This window comes from Gracilinanus agilis, chromosome 2, assembly GCF_016433145.1.
Source record: "Gracilinanus agilis isolate LMUSP501 chromosome 2, AgileGrace, whole genome shotgun sequence".
NCBI classification, from domain to species: Eukaryota; Metazoa; Chordata; class Mammalia; order Didelphimorphia; family Didelphidae; genus Gracilinanus; species Gracilinanus agilis.
Window position 1 is genome coordinate 149,670,865 of NC_058131.1, and position 20,108 is coordinate 149,690,972.

At 36.5% G+C, this 20,108-nt stretch overlaps 1 protein-coding gene across 1 annotated transcript in view; it reads right to left on the reverse strand.

Moving 5' to 3' along the window:
* The window catches only part of ZC3H6 (zinc finger CCCH-type containing 6), an 82,087-nt gene extending 63,107 nt beyond the window's left edge, over positions 1 to 18,980 (reverse strand). Inside the window, exon 1 of the mRNA XM_044663446.1 lies at positions 18,654 to 18,980. Coding sequence (XP_044519381.1) covers positions 18,654 to 18,739 — 86 coding nt within the window. The 5' untranslated portion in view covers positions 18,740 to 18,980. The remainder of the gene's footprint in view (positions 1 to 18,653) is intronic.
* Between the last annotated feature and the right edge of the window lie 1,128 nt (positions 18,981 to 20,108).

Consider the following 20,108-nt stretch of genomic DNA (forward strand, 5'->3'; position numbering starts at 1 on the left):
TGTCTTTTTATATACTCCATATATAGACGATATAGAATAAACACAATAACAGGAAAAACAACAAAGTGAAATTGGTAAAGGAGCAGCCTTAGAATCAAGTCCTCAACTCTAGGGCTTCAAGGCTGGTCTTAAATTGTGTGACCCTTAGCAAGACATTTAATTTTCTAGCACCCCAGGCAAGTCTATAAGACTATAAATTGGATAAGAGGCCTAGAACTGCATTGGTTTCCTCACTGGGAGTTTCATTTGCCTATAAAATCACATATTCAGAGCATATCTCATGTTACTGTATCTAAACATGAACAAACCAGACATAATAATGAGCTTCTGGGGAATGTGGTTATCTAGAAATTTTGGGAACTGAGAATATATGCAAAACTAAGAAGGTAAAAAAGGCTGTATGTAGTCATGATAGTTGCTGCAAAGTCTATATACATTAAAGTTCCTGTGTTTTACTTTTAAGTCATCTTCTTTCTCAAAGCTTACAAATTCATAATTTACAAAAATTATAACAAGTGTAAATTATATATTTTTTCAGTTTCCAGAAGATGAATTGTTGTTAAAAATCAATGAACCTGGGTGGGGGGGGGGTGCAGCTGGGTAGCTTAGTGGATTGAGAGTCTGGCCTAGAGATGGGAGGTCCTAGGTTCAAATCCAGCCTCAGACACTTCCCAGCTGTGTGACCCTGGGCAAGTCACTTGACCCCCATTGCCCACCCTTACCACTCTTCCACCAAGGAGCCAATACACAGAAGTTAAGGGTTTAAAAAAACAACAACAAAAAAAAAACCCTAATGAACCAAAGAGTTGGAAAGCGCCTCAGGGACCATCTAGTTCAGCGATTCCCAAAGTGGGTGCTACCGCCCGCTGGTGGATGCTGCAGCAATCCAGGGGGAGCGTTGATGGCCACAGGTACATTTATCTTTCCTATTAATTGTTATTAAAATTTAAAAAAAAATTAATTTCCAAGGGGCTAAGTAATATTTTTTCTGGAAAGGAGGCAGTAGGCCAAAAAAGTTTGGGAACCACTGATTCAACCTGTATCTGAAAAAGAATGCCTTCTATATTATTTCCCCCTCAAGTTTTGGTTGTCCTGTTCAGTAAGGAAGACCTCACTCTCTACATTCAGAAGCAGCCAATTTCTCTTTGGACAGCTGCTGAGAGCCTCCCCAGAGGAACAAGGTTCCATCAAATCAGTGTAGTTTGACACGGTCCTACACTGACCCCTGTGACCTGAAAACCGGCCACAGGATGGATGGAAAACCCAATCAAACCCCTCTGTGTGACTCTCTTCTGATCAACACTTTTTATTATTGAAATTGTTATAATCTATATCTTTAGGATAGCTCCAAGTCATATCGAAATCCCCTAATTACTTTGCAATAAACTAGCACTTAATGAGTTAATTGTTCATACTCAGCAAAATAGCAGAAGCTGCTTTAATCTCTGTCTCAGAAATTTGAAGGACACAACATGGCAAATCAAAATACTTTCTTGCTTCACTGCTTTCCCACGCTGAACCTATTAGCTCCATAAATTTAAAGGTTTTCATACTTAACCTACCTTTTGAAATATGTTGAAGGTCTGTTACCAAAATAATAATTGGATAAAATAAGGTCTTGGTAGCCTTGAATTCGGTTTAGACTAAAATGTAATCTATATGAAAAAATGTACTCTGCATGTGAATTTCTATGTAACCTTGAGCTCTACTCTGTTTAGAGAAAAAAAAAATGTAATTCATGCCAGCATCTGAGAACTTGAGAAAAAAGTATAAAAAATAAAGATGCTCGCTCTCTCTGCTAAACCAATCCACCTCCCAGGATATCTGGAGCTGTCGTTTGTTCCTGATGTTAAGCAGTTAACTGTCCTTCTGTAACTTTTCTCCACTGCTCCTAGTTCCGTTCTCTGTAGCCAAACAGAAAAAGATAATCTTTCTTATACATGACAGCTGTTGAAATAATTGAAAATAACTCATTTTTCTTTCTCTCCATCCAGGTCTTCTCCAGGCTCAAAAGCTTTAATTTCTTCAATTAACCCTAGGGGAGGATTATCCTACAACAGAATTATTACCTCTCTAGTCCTGAACCAAGAACACTTTTTCTTACATTAAATCTGAATTATTTCTTTGTAACTTCTAACCATTACTACTAGTCCTGGTCTCTGAGACCAAGAAATTACCAAAAGTTGATTACATCCCCTCAGGCCTTCTCTTCACCATGCTAAAAATCCTTAATTTTTTCAACTTATTTTCATAAGCTTTATCAGGCTAGTAACTTTCTTCCATACAACTTCTAGTTTAGTCCATCTTAAAAAATAGCTACTAGAGCTGAATTTTTAATACTCTAATTGTAGCCCGACCCAGGCAAAGCACAATAGAACTATAATCCCCTCTATTAATACAATCTATGCACAAAATTAGCTTTATTGGTTGCCATAAAACTCAGCTGATTCATATTGAATTTAACTTAAGTCCACTAGTACACGTAAGCCTTTTTCAGATGATCTATTATATTGCCATTCCTCCTCATTTTGTATACTGACTTCTTAATTTATTTGGCTCAATATTAGGACTTGTCAATAACTTTTTGGTTTTAACTCTCTCATTAATGTGTTATCCCTTAGCTTCAAATCATCTGCAAATCTGATATATCAACCAACTAAGCTTTATCCAAGTGATTAGTAAAAATGTTAAACAAGATCAAACACAGATTCTCAAGGCAGCTAGACACCCAAAATCAATTATTTCTTTCTGGGTCCAGCTATTTAATCAGTTGAAAATCAATCTATGCTCTTTTCTAACCCTTTTTTTATCTTCTCTAAAATCTAGATAAACTAAATTGATACATTTCTCTATTAATTTTACAACCTTGTTTAAATATAGGGGAGGAATGAAATAGTTTTCCATGGCTTGTTCTTCAAATAATGTTGGCTCACTGACACTTCCTTTTCTAGATATTCGTTCTCCCTTTAATCATACATCTTAGAAATTTTGTCAGAAAATGAAATCTTGTTTGCTTGCCTATAACTTTCAACTTTACTGTCTTCTTTTTGAAAAAATCAGATCATTTGACCTTCTGTACTCTGATAGCACTTAAATGTCTGACAGTAGTTCATCCATCATAGTCACCAATTCTTTTGGTATCCTAGGACGTAATTCCCATGGATTTGATTACTTCATAAGCAGTAATAATAATTCACATTTATATAGAATATTAAGATCTGCAAAGTGCTTTACATAAAATACCTCATTTCAACAAACTCATTAAGGGTAGCTAGGTGCTCTTTTACTAGGTCACTACATAACTTGGGCTTTGAATTTTTATTTGCAATTTTTGTTCTGTCCTTTTGAGTACAAAGATTATTCTTTCTTTTTGACAGAAAACAGAAAGGAAAAGTTAAGCAACTTTGGCTTCCTTCTTTTTGCCTTTTATCATTATTCCATCCATTCTGAACAATAGTCCCACTTCTTTTTTTGAGTTTTGTCTTAAACAAAAAATTCAATCTTACCCTCATTATTTTGTTATTCTTTGCTTTTCTCAACATCTTTAGCTCATTCTAAGCTCTGGATCTACTGAAACCATTTGTTTAAGACTATCATACATATGTACATATATAGTATTTTTCTTCTGAACCATGAATTTCCTTCTATTTTCTGATTATGTTTTTAAAAAAGTCTTAGTTGATTGAGAATGTTTAACTGTTAATGCATACTGGGTGTATTAAATTGACTTATTCTTCACAGAAACAGAATGATAAACTTCCAGAGCTGGAAGCAACCTCAACATCTATCTAAGTCCAACCCTTTCCAGAAAAAGAATTCTTCACTACCTCCTCATGCCAATTTTTTCTCTGTGTCATCAGAATTTCATTTATTAAAACTTCTCATCTTCAAGGCTAACTTTTGTTATGGAATTTTAGTCTATGTGATCTTATTTATCTTTTTTCCTGAAACCTCTGAAATTTGGTGTTCTAAAATCTATTGTGAATATGAGACTGTCAATATTTCCTCTATTCCTTATTCATTAAAGAGAATTTTAAATTTTAAATTAGAATTTTGAAATGGAATTGTAATTTCTTCCCAAGGGTCTTATCAATTTTTACTGCAGAAATAAAGAAGAAAAAAGGCTTTCCTACAGTCCCAGATTTGAAGTGGGCTGAACAACTCATTTATTAATCCATTTTCAAGTTTATAATTACTTTTCTGTAATCCAGGAATGTAAAAAAAACACTGAATTTTTAGTCAAGGGGCACTGGTCCCTCATTCTGTTGCTTACTATCTAAACTTGGGTAAGTTCCTTTACCTCTTTGGATCCCAAGTGCTCATACAGAAAGCAAAAATCTTGGAAAAGATATCCTCTTAAGATCTTTTTTCCATGGCTAAAGATCCTATAAACTCTGATAGATAGGTAAAAGTACTATTGACTGTTCACAGCTATACTTAAAAGTTAAAAAAAAAAATAAGTATAATTATTAGCAGAAATGGATCAAAATGATGCTTGAAGTAGAAATTCCTTCAGAACTCTCTCTCTAAAAAATTCCTTACCTACTGTCTTTAGAATCCATACTAAATATACAAGGCAGAAGAACTGTTAAGAGCTAGGCAACTGGGATTAAGTGATCTGCCCAGGGTCATACATCTAGGAAGTGTCTGAAGTCAAATTTGAACCCACACCCTCCTGTCTCCAGGTCTGATGTTCTATCCCCTGAGCTACATGGCTGCCCAAAGATATAATTTTTAAATTTCATTTTCTGGGATCTACTTTCTTGTTCAAGATAAAGAAACAGGATAATAGCTGTGAATATATATTTTTAGATGTGGTCACTGTATTAGATGTTTTTGCTTAACTATTTTTCTTTGTCATAAGGAAGAGTACAATCCGGAAGAAGGCCATTCTTGAAATGACTTTGATGTAAAGATAAAAAGCATTAATAAAAAATTTAAATTTTCAAGTAACTTATTTCTGAACTATGTTCTGAGAAATCGTGTCTTTTCAAATGCTATTGAATCCACTTTCCACAGTAAAGATATTTCCAAATCATCAATAATATACTTTTGTAAACAAGATTAAAAAATTTTTTTTATTATTATTATTTTTAAACCCTTACCTTCTGTCTTAGAACCAAAACTGTGTTGGTTCCAAGGCAGAAGAGTGGTAAGGACTAGGCAATGGGGGTTAAGTGATTTGGCCAGGGTCAACCAGCTAGGAAGTATGAGGCCACATTTGAACCCAGACTTCCCGTCTTTAGGCCTGGCTCTCTATCCACTGAGCCACCCAGCTACCCCCTGTAAACAAGATTTTTAAAAATTGTTTATAGCTAGTCTATTGCTTCTGACCCTCTTCTGCTGCTACCCTAAAACTCTGACCTATGACAAAAGATTCAGGCCACACAAGAAAGCAAAGATAGCAGAACATATTCCAATGTCTTTTCAAATAAATGTTATTTTCTGACATTTCAATAGAATGTCTCTCTCTCAATAGTCATTCACTGAAACATATTCATAATTATACTATTACCATATATTTTTCCATATATTTTCATATTTGTGAGAGTTTTATAGTACAAATATTATTTCTGTTTTGCCAATGAGCACAGAGGTTCAAAGTGTTTAAGTAATTTGCTTCAGACTACGTGGCTACTAAATAAGGGAATGAGGTCTCAAATCAGGTCTTTTATCTTCAACTCCAAAAATCATTCCACTAATTATATTGGTTTCTACTACCTAAATTATATATTTGAATGCTACAGGATTGTCAGGAAAAGTAATGTTAAATGTTCCTTGTAGAAATGAAAAAATTAAGAAGACTTTATATGGCTTTTGCCCCAAACTTAAAAACCACGAAGATCTCAAAAGATTAGAGTAACAGAGAAGCTTTTGTATAAGCCTTTCCAGTTCATATATACTATTTTATTTCTTATATACCTTTTCTCATTCATTCCTTCCCTTCTTTCTCTCACTGTTCTTTGGGATTCCTTATCTTTAACCTAGTCTAGTATAGAAGCAAGAGAAATCTGGGGACTTAATAGCAATGACCATGGGCAAGTCACTCTACTTCAGTTTTCTTCTCTTTAAAATGAAAGGTTAGACTAGATGACCTCTGAAGTGTCATTTGTTTCTGACAAAGGACACAATGCATGCTAGTTTAGACTGGTAAATCAAGCTTAGCAGCTGCAGAGCTACTTTGGCCAGACGCATGAGGGGCGGGAGAAGCGATTACATTTAGAGACTGAACAAAGTTCCTCCAAGTGGATAAATGTAAATAGGAGTGGTAGGTATTTCTTTCACATTTGAAGAGATCTCAGCTAGGAAATTATAGAGACAAATAACAGTAAGCTTTGATATTCAATGAGATTGTGCTGATGAATATTTCAGCTACTCAAATTCCAGGAAAGATGATGTGCTAATAAGGTAGAAGGGACAACTCCAGTCTGAATCAAGTATAACTTGGTATACCCCACAGCATCAATTAAGTGGCCTGAGGGATTTTTGTTGTTGTTTCTTTTGTTTTGTTTTCAGTAAAATACTGGAGGGAGTGGGGGAGAGCTAAATAAAACAAGGGACACTAATTGAGAAAAAAGATGTAGAGAAAATAGCTCACTAGCTCCCCAAGCGAAGGGGAAGGCAAAAAAGAAAAGCAATCCAAGAAATGGAACCCAGGATATTGTGATAATGGAGGGTCAGTTCAAATTGGGAAATACAGGGGGCAGCTGGGTAGCTCAGTAGCTCAGTGGATTGAGAGTCGGGCCTAGAGATGGGAGGTCCTAGGTTCAAATCTGGCCTCAGACACTTCCCAGCTGTGTGGACCCTGGGCAAGTCACTTGACCCCCATTGCCCACCCTTACCACTCTCCCACCAAGGAGCCAATGCACAGAAGTTAAGGGTTTTTAAAAAAAACCAATCAAACAAAAAACAAATTGGGAAATACACAGAAAGCATGAGTTCTAATACTGAGGGAAAAGGCTAGTTAAAAGATTTACAAATGATGAAACCCATAGGAACACCAGTCAAATTTCAAAGCGGGTGACTGCCAGGATAGTTTTCTCTCCAAAAGAAAGAAGGTAAACATAAGGCTTAAATAGGAAAAAGTCAGTAGGGAACTAGAAGTCAAAGAATAAAGTATAGGCGTGGGAGTGGAAATAGAAAAGAACAAAAAAAAATTTGCAATAAGATTGAGGGCTGCCCATGGAAAAAGGGAGTGACCAGTGAGACTGAAGAGATTGTTTAATATTTTGAACTAATGAATGCCAAGCTAAAATTGAATAATGTGAGAGAGGCTGTACTTATGGCTGACCTGAATTTGTATAAAGGTTTTATTCCCAAGTCATGTTACATAACACTACAGCAAAATTTCATTGGAAAGGAATGGTTAGACAAGAGATATTAACACATAAGAAAAGTGAGCAAAGGTTTTAAGTCTAGGAGCAATTTTTTGAAAAAGAATCTCCCTTTATTCAGGTTTTCTCTCATGAGTTTCCTGCAGAAAGTTATCTGAAATAGACAAATGGTGATAGGAATCAGACAATTTGAAGGCTGATCCTAGACAGCACTTTATGTAGAAAAGCATATCAATCTTCCAAAAATGAGGTATATTTATGCTATTCTGGAAAATCGGGGAGTTTGGGGGGGTGGATAGCCCTAAACCAGGGGTTCTTAATTATTTTGTGTCATAGACCTCTTTGGAAGTGTGGTAAAAGTTTAGGGGGACCCCTTCTTAGAATGTTTTTAAATTGGTAAAATAGATAGGATTACAAAGTCAAATATACTGAAATATAAATTTCACAATTATTAAAAAAATAAGTCCAGGGTAAGAACTCCTGCCCTAAACTTTTAAGTTTGATGTCAGGAAGGATATTTGTGCAATCCAAAAAATGTTCAATGTGAAACTTTCAGAAACAGAATAATAATATAACTTGGATATTCACGATATTGAAAAAAATTTGAAAATGTCTACCTCTTTCTTTTATTTATAATAAATTTCTTACTTTTGGTCCTCTATACATACATATACACACAACATGCAACAAACCCAACAAAAGAACAAAATTCAAGAAGTAGTCCTGAGTGAAAAAGGGAAAAAAACCTGCAAGGTCAGAATATGAAACCAAAGTTAATTTGCTGTAGAAAAGTACTTAAAATTTAAGGCATACAGCTGATGCCCCTAAAATACCTGTTGACTAAATGATTTAACTATAATGAAGAGATCTTATCTTTGACCCATTAGTGATATCCACAAAAGGTACTTTTTGCTGATATTAAGCATAATCCTATCTGACACACATCCCTATTTCTGCTCATTCTTCTCTCTCTCTTCCATATGAGATACCTAGGTGGTATATAGAGCACTAAACCTGAAGTCAGAAAGACCTAACTTCAAATCTAGCCCTAGACTCTTTCTGGGAAAGTCACTAATCCCCTTTGCTTGCCTCAGTTTCTCCAAGTAAAAATGATAACTTCATAAGGTTGTTGTAAGGATCAAATGAAATAAAATTTGTAAAGCACATGTGTCTGGCACATAGATACTATATAAATGTTTATTCTCTTCCCTTTCCCCAAATGGTACTCTTTTAAATACTTGAAGATATTTATCATGTTTCCCTTGAGAATTCTCTACTTCAGGCTAAACACTTCCAATTCTTTTAATCAATTCTTATATGGAATAGAATTGAGGCCCTTTACATTTTTGGCTGTTCGCTCATCAATGTCCTTCCTAAACTATAGTGCCCAGAACATAATATTCTACATGTGGCCTGATGGAAATTTCCAGTGAACATATAAGCCACATTGATTTTTCTTATTGAGTTTCATTGTCCTAGAACACAGGGATATTACAAGGCTCAAATTAGTTAATAGATATAAAGCACTTTGCAAATTTTAAAGCCTTATAAATACCAGTTATCATTATTTTCATTATTAGTCTACAGTCACCTGGCCTCTAGTCCAGTGATTTCATTCCTTGAGCCTTCTATTACAGTTCTGTTCAAACAATGTTTATAGAGTATTTCAGGGATATGTTGGTAAATGTTTAAAAAGTGGGCTAGAAGATTATTTTAAAGTTTAATCTGGGGGCAGCTGGGTAGCTCAGTGGATTAAGAGTCAGGCCTAGAGACGGGAGGTCCTAGGTTCAAATCTGGCCTCAGACATTTCCCAGCTGTGTGACCCTGGGCAAATCACTTGATCCCCATTGCCCACCCTTACCACTCTTTCACCTAGGAGCCAATACACAGAAGTTAAGGGTTTTAAAAAAAAAAAAAGTTTAATCTGTATGAGGAACATTTTCTCAAGTCTAAACAATCAAAAAGAAAATAAATCAAGCACTGATTTGTAGGGATTTCCATTTCTGAGGTATAAATGCTTAAACTAAACCAATTATTATAGGTTTTTCTGCTTTAAGCTGCCTCTAGCACATCTGGACACTGAGAATGAAAACAATGATGATTGCTGATAGCAAGCATTTATATGGTGTTTTAAGTTTTGCAAAATGCTTTACACGTTACCTCATTTTATCTTCATTACAACAGCCTGATAGAAATGTGCTATAATTGTTCCTATTTTGCAGATGAGGAAACTCAGGCAGAGAGAAGGTAAGCAACTTGCCCAAGGTCACATAGTTGATAAGTATCTGAGGACAGATTTGAACTCAGTTTTTTCTGACTACAAATCCAGGATACTATTGACTACACAATGTAATTGTCTTATAAAAGAGATTCTGCTGAGGATGCTGCCATTAGATGTGTCCATGATTTTCCCAGAAGTGTCATTGAATCTCAAAATAAGTAGGGGTCTTAGATGCCTTTTTGGCCTGCCCCTAACTAGATATTCTCCAACATCATTAATATGATCACTCAGACTTCCTCTGCTTCCAGTAATGTCGAATTCATTGCTAAGTTTTTCCTTTCATCTAGTTTAAACCTGATGCTTTGTAACTTACCAAGAATGAAGCTAATCTTATTAAAGGATAATAGGATGTACTGTGTTCCTACTGGTTCAATTTAAAGAAGATTTTATATAGAATGACCCATTTAAAGAGCTGGCTCATTTTAAAGGCAAACAGTAAAGTGGATCAAAGAAAAAAAGGCTACCTATCAATGAAATTAATATGATTTCAGTAAATGTTAAACATAATACACACAAAAAAGGTAACACTGCAAAGCAGATAGACTTTTCATTCTATATGGCCAAAAATCCTATTTAGTGGTCCAAATTAGAAGGGATTGTAAAAACATGATTAAAATCTTAGAGAGAGAGAGACTTTTTAGGTAGTTGGAGAAACCCAACACTTTCTACATACTTTTGCCAGACTTTTTGCACCTAATTTCTATACCAGGCATAGGGAAACTTGAGTAAGTAGCTCTCTTAAAGCCATGTGAAAGTAGGGCTCTGCATGATCCACTTATTGATAATACAACAGGAAAAATTATCTTACTACCTTTTCCAAGTTACTTATTGAAAGAAAAGCCATAAGCTAAAGAGGAATATTGTATATTTCTCAAATGTATACTATGGATATACAAAAATATCTCTCTCAATTTGTTTCTAATTTTTTGAACCCAAATAACTCATAAGTGATTTAATATCACTTTTTGGTCAACTAGTTGCTAGTTTCAAATATATAACCACTGCTCAGAGAGAATTAAAAGAAGTGTTGGTATGTTTCTTATATCAATTAATTTAGTGAATTCTAGCTTTTTTAAACCCTTACTTTCTGCCTTGGCCACATTCTAAAACAGAAACACAAGGACTAGGCAAATAGGTTTAAATGACTTGCCTAAGTTCACACAGCTAGGAAGTGTCTGAGGCCATGTCTGACCCCAGAGCTTCCTAATTCCAGACCTGGTGCTCAATCTATTGTACCACATAGCTGCCCTTGTGAATTCTCTTATATCAACTAGTAGAAACTTTTATAGAACCTAGAAAGCTTCCGTTTCTCCCAACTGAAATTTCTTAGATTACAAAAGGCTAAACTTGGAATAAATGGGAAAAACATATTTGAAACTAGATCAGCACAGAAATCTAGTAACTATGAAACAGGGAGCTGAGTTCATTCTGACTATGGAGGAGTAGCTATTTTGTTACAAAAAGTAGGTTTAACTTCTCTTATGGTACAAATTTTGCAGGATTCTACTGAACTCCATGTTATTCTATGCTTTCATACAAGTATTTTTAATCATTCTGTTATTAGACTGAAACTCCAAAGTATCCCATGGTTAAACTAGTTTAAGAAAAGGGGCATTAGGCTGCTAATTCAAAACTGTACACAGATACAGAACTAAACTCAGGGAAGAATTACATAACTTAAAGTTTTAGAAAGAATAAAACTTTAATTTATAATGTTAATAAATTTTTATTTGTCATCAAATAGAAGGAATTTCTTCAACTATAAAAGGGAATCATGTTGACTACCATCCTACTCACAGGATTGTTATAAAGCTTATATGATTAATCTATGTAAAGTGTTCAGCAAACTATATAACATATAACTATAAATTGCTATTATTATAAGATTAGCTCTCCCTTAGATATGGAAATGTTTATTAAGCCATGTGTTTGGATTCACTTTAGTAGCCAAGACTTGCCCCATATGATACTTAAGAAATGCTTATTGAATGATTGAATACTACTAAAGCAAGACCATTCCATTCCATAGATTCTGTTCCTTGGATGACTTCTGGTGCTGAGAGAGTAACTGCCAAGAAGAGGCAAAGACCAAAAACATCTTCCTCTAAAATCAATCATTTGGGAATTCATTTGAACTAACAAGTCTCTTTTTGATGTTACAAATAACCTCCAGTAATGCACACCTTCTTATCAACTCCTTAATATAGCAATACTCAGTTGAGATAAGCTTAAATAGAAGGAGAAAACAATAAAGATGAAATTATGTCTAATGCTCTATGATCTAAATTTCCCTGGCAGGTGACTGCAATCCTCTTGGTTCCCCTCAAATTTTTATAATTTTAGTGATGGGAGAAGTTGAATAAGATGTCTAGAAACTCTTTCCCAAACCCCTTCCCATACTGAAAGCCTCCTCTACTGTATTTTTAACACCCTACAAATACATATAAATTATAGGTCCTTTTCAAAATTTTAATACTTTAAACCTTAAATAGTTAATTCATCAGGTCACTACAGAATCTGAGAATTTCAGAATTGGAAGAAACCATGGCCATTTAGCTCAAACCCATGGCTAGAAAATAATCCCTAGTAGAATGCATTTTACAAGTAGATAATCAACTTTAACTTTAGGAAGATTTTTCTGAAATCAAGCCAAAATTCGCCTTTTGCAACTTCTACTAATAGTTTCTTGGTTCTGCTCTCTGGGGCCAAGAAACACAAACCTAATTCCTCTGACATGATAATCCTTCAAATATTTGAAGGCAGATATTATATCCATCCTTTACTTCTCTCCCCTTTTCTTTTCCAGGTTAAATATCCCTAATTCCTTCAGCCAACCACGAGGTCCTCCAGTATCCTTTTCAGGACTTTCCAGTTGATCTATGCTGTTCCAAAACTGTGGTGCCCAAAAGAAGGCATAACACTCCAGGATAGAGTACAGCAGGTCATCTCAAACTTGGCAAATCCAAAAGAAAACTCATGATCTTTCCTCTGAACCTGATGCTTTTGCCAATGTTCTTATATTTCTGTCAAAAGTCCCCCCCCCCCAGTTATTCCAGTCTTCACAATATTATTTTTGACAGCCTTTCTCTCAACCCGAATATAAAATAAACTGTAATATCTTGCTGTTTTTACTTCCACAAGTCTCTTACAGCTGATCACTTCTTGATCATTATCTATTGCTTGCCTGGGTTATTGCAATAGTAAACTGTGAGGAAGCTCTCTAATTGGTTACCTGGACTCAAATCTCTCCCAACTCAAGTTCATTCTCTACACAGAACTCAAAAGTTTTCTTTAAATACCTATTTATGAAAAATCTTTAGAACAAAAACCTCTGACAAAGGTCTAATTACTCAAATTTATAAGGCTCTAAATCAATTGTACAAAAAAATCAAACCATTCCCCAATTGATAAATGGATAAGGGACATGAATAGGCAATTTTCAGATAAAGAAATCAAAACTATCAATAAGTACATGAAAAAGTGCTTTAAATCTCTAATAATTAGAGAAACGCAAATCAAAAAAAACTCTGAGGTACCACCACACACCTAGCAGATTGGCTAAAATGACAAGCAAAGGAAAATGTTGGAGGGGATGTGGCAAAATTGGGATGTGCATTGCTGGTGGAGTTGTGAACTAATCCAACCTTTCTGGATGGCAATTTGGAATGATGCCCAAAGATCGCAAAAAGACTGGCTAACCTTTAATCCAGCCATACCACTGCTGGGTTTATAAGCCAAAGAGATCATAAGAAAAAAGACTTGTACAAAAATATTTATAGCCATGCTCTTTGTGGTGGCAAAAAACTGGAAAATGAGGGTATGTCTAGCAATTGGGGAATGGATGAACAAATTGTGGTATTTGTTGGTGATGGAATACTATTATGCTGAAAGGAATAATGAACTGGAGGAATTCCTTGTGAACTGGAATGACCTCCAGGAATTGATGCAGAGTGAAAGGAGCAGAACCAGGAGAACGTTGTACACAGAGACTGATACACTGTGGTAAAATCAAATGTAATGGACTTCTCTACTAGCAACAACGCAATCACCCAGGACAACTCTGAGGGACTTATGAGAAAGAACGTTATCCACATTCAGAGGACGGACTGTGGGAGTAGAAACAAAGAAGTAAAACAACTGCCTGATCACATGGGAGGATAGGGATATAATTAGGGATATTGACTCAAAATGAGCACCCTAGTACAAATATCAATAATATGGCAATAGGTCTTGATCCATGTAAAACCCAGTGGAATTGTGTGTGGCTATGGGAGGGGGTGGAAGGAGGGGAGGGCTATAACATGAATCCTATAACCATGGGAAAATGCTCTAAATTAATTAAATAAAAGAGCTAAATTAAAAAAAAAATAAATTCCTATTTATGTTCCTATCATCTCAATAAACACAAGTGACTCACTATAGCCTCTATGAGGCTTTTAAAGCCTTTATATCATAGCCCCTAAAGATCGCTCCAGCTTTATATACCTTATTCCACTTTACTCATGCTAGGGTTCCAGCTGAACTACTCTTTCCTTTGTTCCACTTATTTGGTACTCCATCTCCCACCTCCACCATGATTTTCTTAGTTAACTTCATAGAATCCATTTCTTCCTTCAAGATAAAGCTCAAGTATCACCCTCTATAATAAACCTTTTTTGATTAGTGCCCTCCTTAATTCTCTTAAATTAATTTTGTTATTTTTTGTGTATATGTTGACTCTCCAGCTGGAATGTAAGCTTCCTGAAAATTGAGGTTGTTTTTCTTTCTATTTATACTCCCAGCACAGTATCTGGCACACAGAAGTTGCTTAATAAATGCTTGAGGGAGCAGCTGGGTAGCTCAGTGGATTGAGAGCCAGGCCTAGAGATGGGAGGTCTTAGATTCAAATCTCGCCTCAGACACTTCCCAGCTGTGTGACCCTGGGCAAGTCGCTTGACCCCCATTGCCTGCCCTTACCACTCTTCCTGCCTTGGAGGCAATACACAGTATTGATTCCAAGACGGAAGGTAAGGGTTTCAAAAATAAATAAATAAATAAATAAATAAATAAATAAATAAATAAATAAATAAATAAATAAATAAATAAATAAATAAATGCTTGACTGCTCATTACTGCTCTGCCTCTCACTATAGCCCCAATATGACATTAGCATTTTTAGCTGTCATAAGACACTGTTGACTCATGTTGAGCTTGAAAGACCACTAAAACTCCCAAATTTTTTTCAGATCAATTGCTTTGTAACCATCTTATACTCAAGAAGTTAAATTTTTGTATCTAATCCTTTATATCAATTCCTATTAAATTTCATCTTATTAATGTCCTAGCTTATTAAGATCTTTGTAGGATTCTATCAACAACTATTAGCTATACCTCCCAGCTTCATATCATCTTCAAATATACAGAACTTCACAAATATGTTATATAAGCTAAGCTATGACTAGCAAATTTACAATAAAATGCACATCATATTTAAATGGTATGGAAATATCACTGAGGAAAAAATGAAACATTAAACTATGTGATTATAACGAATAAGTTTGGCCCAAGAGAAGAACTAAGAAAACAGACCTCTAATCTTTCATTACAGAAGTGGGGGAATTAGGGAGGTGAAATACTGCTTACATCAGATACAGTCAATGTATTGTTTTCTTTTTGTCTCTTTTTAAAATCTTTGTTACAATAGATGGTTTGCTGTGAAGGGGAAGTATATTTGGGAATGAATGTAATATGAAAATAAAAAATAACAAAATGAAAATGACAAAAAAACAAATATTTTAAAAACTTTTAAAACAAATTCTTGGGTCTATCTCAACTGAAAAACTACTGGCTTTAAGTAGATAAATTTTTCAACTTAAAAGATTTTAAAGCTAAAACTAAACTTTTGTATTCCAAAAATTCATTTGTATTTAAGATGATGTTTTTATATGGTAATCACAAAAATATATTTACTTTTTAAAAAAATACATGTTTTAGATACTTACTTTTTAAAAAATTGTAGAATTTATTCATTCCTTAAACTTACATTATAAGGCTCTAACTCAAAATTGTCATTAAAAAATCTTTAAGCCATTGGTATTTGACGACTAAATATTTTTTTAATAGAACAGTTGGAAAAGTATTCTAGAATTTATTTGCTGAATTCCAGGTATTATAGTTCTTATACCTCTTTCACTTCCATTGACTTTTTGCTCTCATGGTTTGGGAACAGAAAGGCAGTATAGTGTAACGAATACAGTGATAACCTTAGAACCAAGAAGATCTCAGGTCAAGTACTACCAATTATATTTATTAGTTATATGATTACTGGCAAGTGATTTTACATCTCTAAACCCCACACAACTCTCTAAGATGACATATTATACAGATTATTAATTATATAGATCCTTTATTTTAAGTGAATATAGAATCAGATGTCAGAACTATATAAGGGCTTAGAGATAATCTAGTTCAACTTTTTTTTTAAATTTTCAGATCAAATAGTTTTGTCCCAGATAATTTAAAAAACTTGCAATAAGGGCGTTTAAAAGATAGAGTAAGTCCACCATCTAGATAATAGCAGAACCAGGACTAGGCCTCCAGAATATAATCTATTCCAGGATTTTTTCTACTATAGATCTAGACATAAGCTAAAACTAAAGTATATAGTTTTTTAAAAAAGTATTTCAGAATAAAGCTGCTAATAATTTTCTAGAAGAGGTAGACAATCTTATTTTCTTAGCTCTAAAATGACACAAGAACATGATATATTAGAGTAAATCCTTTAAATTACTTATGCTGTTGGAGACAAAGACAATTAAAAAGTAATTTTTAAAAATGAATTTTTTGTTTTGAACTTTAATTTTCAATTTACAAGTTCTCACTAGCATGGTTTTTGGTCTTCCATAGTAAAAAATATTTTGATGCCCAAATACAGTAAGTTTCCTTATTAGGAAACTATTCGAATTTCTCAATATAGCTCTAGAAACCTTTAAGGCTGGAGTATATATTGTTAAATTTGGTATTATATTCTCACTTAAATATTTAATTCCTTCTGATCAAGAATGAAACCTCATCTGTCTAAAGGAGATAAATATCAGTGTAAACTCTTCAGAAACTTTGCTAATTTTATTTTGATTTTTAAATATTAAAAGATCAGCTTAAAAAGATATGTGTACCTTTGTAAATATCCCTTAGGATTAATTTATTATGGGAATTTGCTATCTAAAGACATTAGATTTTTATTTTTAAAACCTAGGTATTTGCTTTTGCAATTATCAACAAGTCTTTAATTAAAAGAAAATTCCTACTGCCCCTAGCAAAAGGATATGAAAAATATTCATATATTCGTGATTCTAGCCTTTGGTTAAAGAGTGCTTTCCTTCCCTCCCTTCCCCCCAACCCCCTTTGTGAGAGGAAGGGGAAGGCCACTGTTTTCTTTTATTGACTTGACTTTTAGGGGATTTGTGGAATTACATTTGTCAAATGAAAAAAAATTGATACAACTTAGTCCTTCAAATATTTAAATGCAAATTCTGAAGTGCAAACTAGTTTATTATTTCTGCTTTGGGGAATGGGTAAGACTGTAGCAAATTATAAGAGTCACATTAATACTAGTAAGTTTTAAACTTTGGCAACTTACGCTTTTTAGAAGGATTCTAGGAGTAGCTAGAAACTGAAGCTAGGGTTCCAAAAGTTTTTGCATATAGGCACTTTCAAATGCTTCTGTTTAGTTCAGAACAATTTTCTTACTCTGGATTTTGAAATGATTGTTCTAAATGACAATTAGACATGAGATTTTGCTCTAGTCACCTAAATGGTAAGTGACTAAGCTGCGCTGCCATTTTATCTAAATGTTGGGATTTTATTACATTTGAAGTCTGCAACCTTAAAATGGAAAAGACGTTTTTCTTATAAAGTAGTACTTAAAGAGTAACTTACTTTGAGGGAAATAATAAAAGTGTAACATTCACAAAATCAAATAGGCCAAAGAAAATTCGTAATTCGTGAACGACTAATTTTGAGATTTTTAGAAGAAAAATGCTATGGCCTTATCATTTTGCAGTGTTCCCTGCCTCTCCTAACTATGCAGGCTTGTTATTCTCAACAGGGTTTTAATGGAAAACTTAACTCTATGTTTGGGATTTTTGTTTTGTCTTGTTTTGGTAGTGGGGTTGTTGATTTAAAACTTTCCAAAAGCAAAACTTTGGTATACTTATGGGGAAGTTCTGGTGCCATAGGCAATATGTAAAAACCATTAGGTATTAAATGGTTTAAAATATTTGAAACTGAATATCCAATCATTTACCTTTGAGGGGTTTTTTTTTTTTTTAAATCTTTAGGGCTGGGCCATAGCTAACAGGAGGAAATTGGGAGCTGCAACCGTTTCATGTAAGAAAAAGAGTGCTCAGAAGAGGGAGACACACAAAAGTGCTTGTCATCTAACCAGGGAAATGATGACTGGGGTGTGCATGTGGGGACTGGGGGGTGGCAAAGCAAAACGTCAGTCAGACCCTAATCTGCATAAAAATGATCTCGTGAAATCAGAAGGCTGCAAATCCGATGAGAAAACCATCAGGTTAAATATAGAACACGAAACCTAGTTGAGAGGTAGGGAGGAAAAAACCTGAAACAAACCTTTATCACCACCAAACGAAGTTTGTAATGACGGTGGAATTATCTTGAAGGTTTAAAATGGGGAGGGGGGAGGGGGGTAGTGCATGTAATGGAATTGATGGAACAAAACAAAAATGGTTTAAATCATGCAAAATGTAACCGCAACCGTCCCCGAGCTCCCCGCCCCACACCAATCCAAAACCATCCCTATTTTTACACACCAAGGAGGAAGGTGATTTTTGTTTGTTTGTTTACCCCCCACTACCCTTCAACCACCCCTCCACCCCTCCCCCAAGCCCCACCAAACACAGGCTGAAGAAAACGCAGCAAACATTCCAGTACTAGGCACATGAGGATGAGGACTATTATTATTGAACCACAGACACATTATTATTATCGGACAGAAAGAGAGAGAAAGAGAGAGAGAAGAATTAGGGTTACTCGACCTTTCATCCCCTGCATGTTCAGAGTCTGTCATGTTTTTGTCAAGAACGGGGTTGGGGGGTTTGGAGAAAAGGCTCTCAAAGGCCATGAGGCTGGTGGAGGAGGTGGTGGAGGAGGTGGTGATGGTGGAGGTGGTGGTGGAGGGATGAGCAGCAGGAGGTGGCGAGGAGGAAACTGCCCTGTGGCCACCGACCAGAGACCCTAGCGCGCACACGCCCTGCTGCTGCTGCTGCCTGACAGAGAGAGACACACACACTTGGACTCGGTGATCACCACCTGCTCTCGGCCGCCGCTGGGACTCGGTGGTGAGAGATGATGAATTGGTAAAAACTCACGGTTACTTAGTGAGCGACACAGAGAGACACAGAGACTTTTCCAGTCTATTAACAATCACAGCAGAAAGATGGGGCTCTAACTGCAAACACAGGGCAATGGCCCCCCTCGCTGCCGGGCGCTGCTGGCACTGCTGCTTTAGTCTCTATCCGCCGCTGCTGGCCGAGGCTTGGGAGCAAGCGGGTGGCGTGGAGGAACACAGGGATTTGGAAAGTGGCCGTGACGGTGATTTCTTCTCACCAACATGGCGGCGCCCGAGATAGGCAGCTCGACAAAATGGCGACGGCGCCGGCCGAAATGCCTTTCTCCCGGACTCAGGGAGGAGGGGTGGGGGGAGGTGAGAAAGGATTCTTCCGCGCGCGGCCCTCGCTCTGGCGCCTCCGCACCGCCGCGGCGCAGGCACACATACATGCACACACTCATACATACACACACACACACGCACACACACATAAGCCCAGCCCCGGGCCCCACTGGGAAGCGGCCCTGGCGGGCGGGAGGATCCTGCTGAGAGCGTTGACCATTGGGGAAATCTCCCTGCCAATCATCCCCTAGGGGCGGGGTCTCTCCTTTCCCTCGGTAGCGGAGGGGTAGAGAGGCGGGACGTCGATATGGAGGCTATGATGGCTCTCTCACCCGGGGAGGGGGAAGAAGAGGAGGAAAGAGAAAGTGGCTGCCCCCTCCGCCGAGGTAGCGACGGCGCACGGATATCTCTGGGTGGAGATGAGAGTGGGCTGTGTCACGTGCCGCTTGAGGCTGCGGCTGAGCCGGAGAAGAAGGCCGAGAGGAGGGGCATGGCTGCCGCGGAGCAGTGCTAATCTCCCCCTCCTCCCCCCCGTTTGTTCACCAGGTCTCTCAGGCAGGCAGCCTTTCTTCTAGGAGCCGCTACGTTGCAGTGGCCTGCTAGGAGGACTAGGGAGAGAGAGAGGAGGCCGTAGGCCGCGTCTCTAGGTTCAATCTGCCTGCAGGGCCTGGGAATCTAGCTCGGCCTCCGTCACCCTCTAGTGTCCCTGCGTGCTGTGCTGGGCCTGAGGCTAGGCCTGAGGCCCAGGAAATGGAGGCGAGGAGGAACTAACCCAGTTCGTTTTCTGGAAGGCCTAAACGCTTGTATGAACACACACATT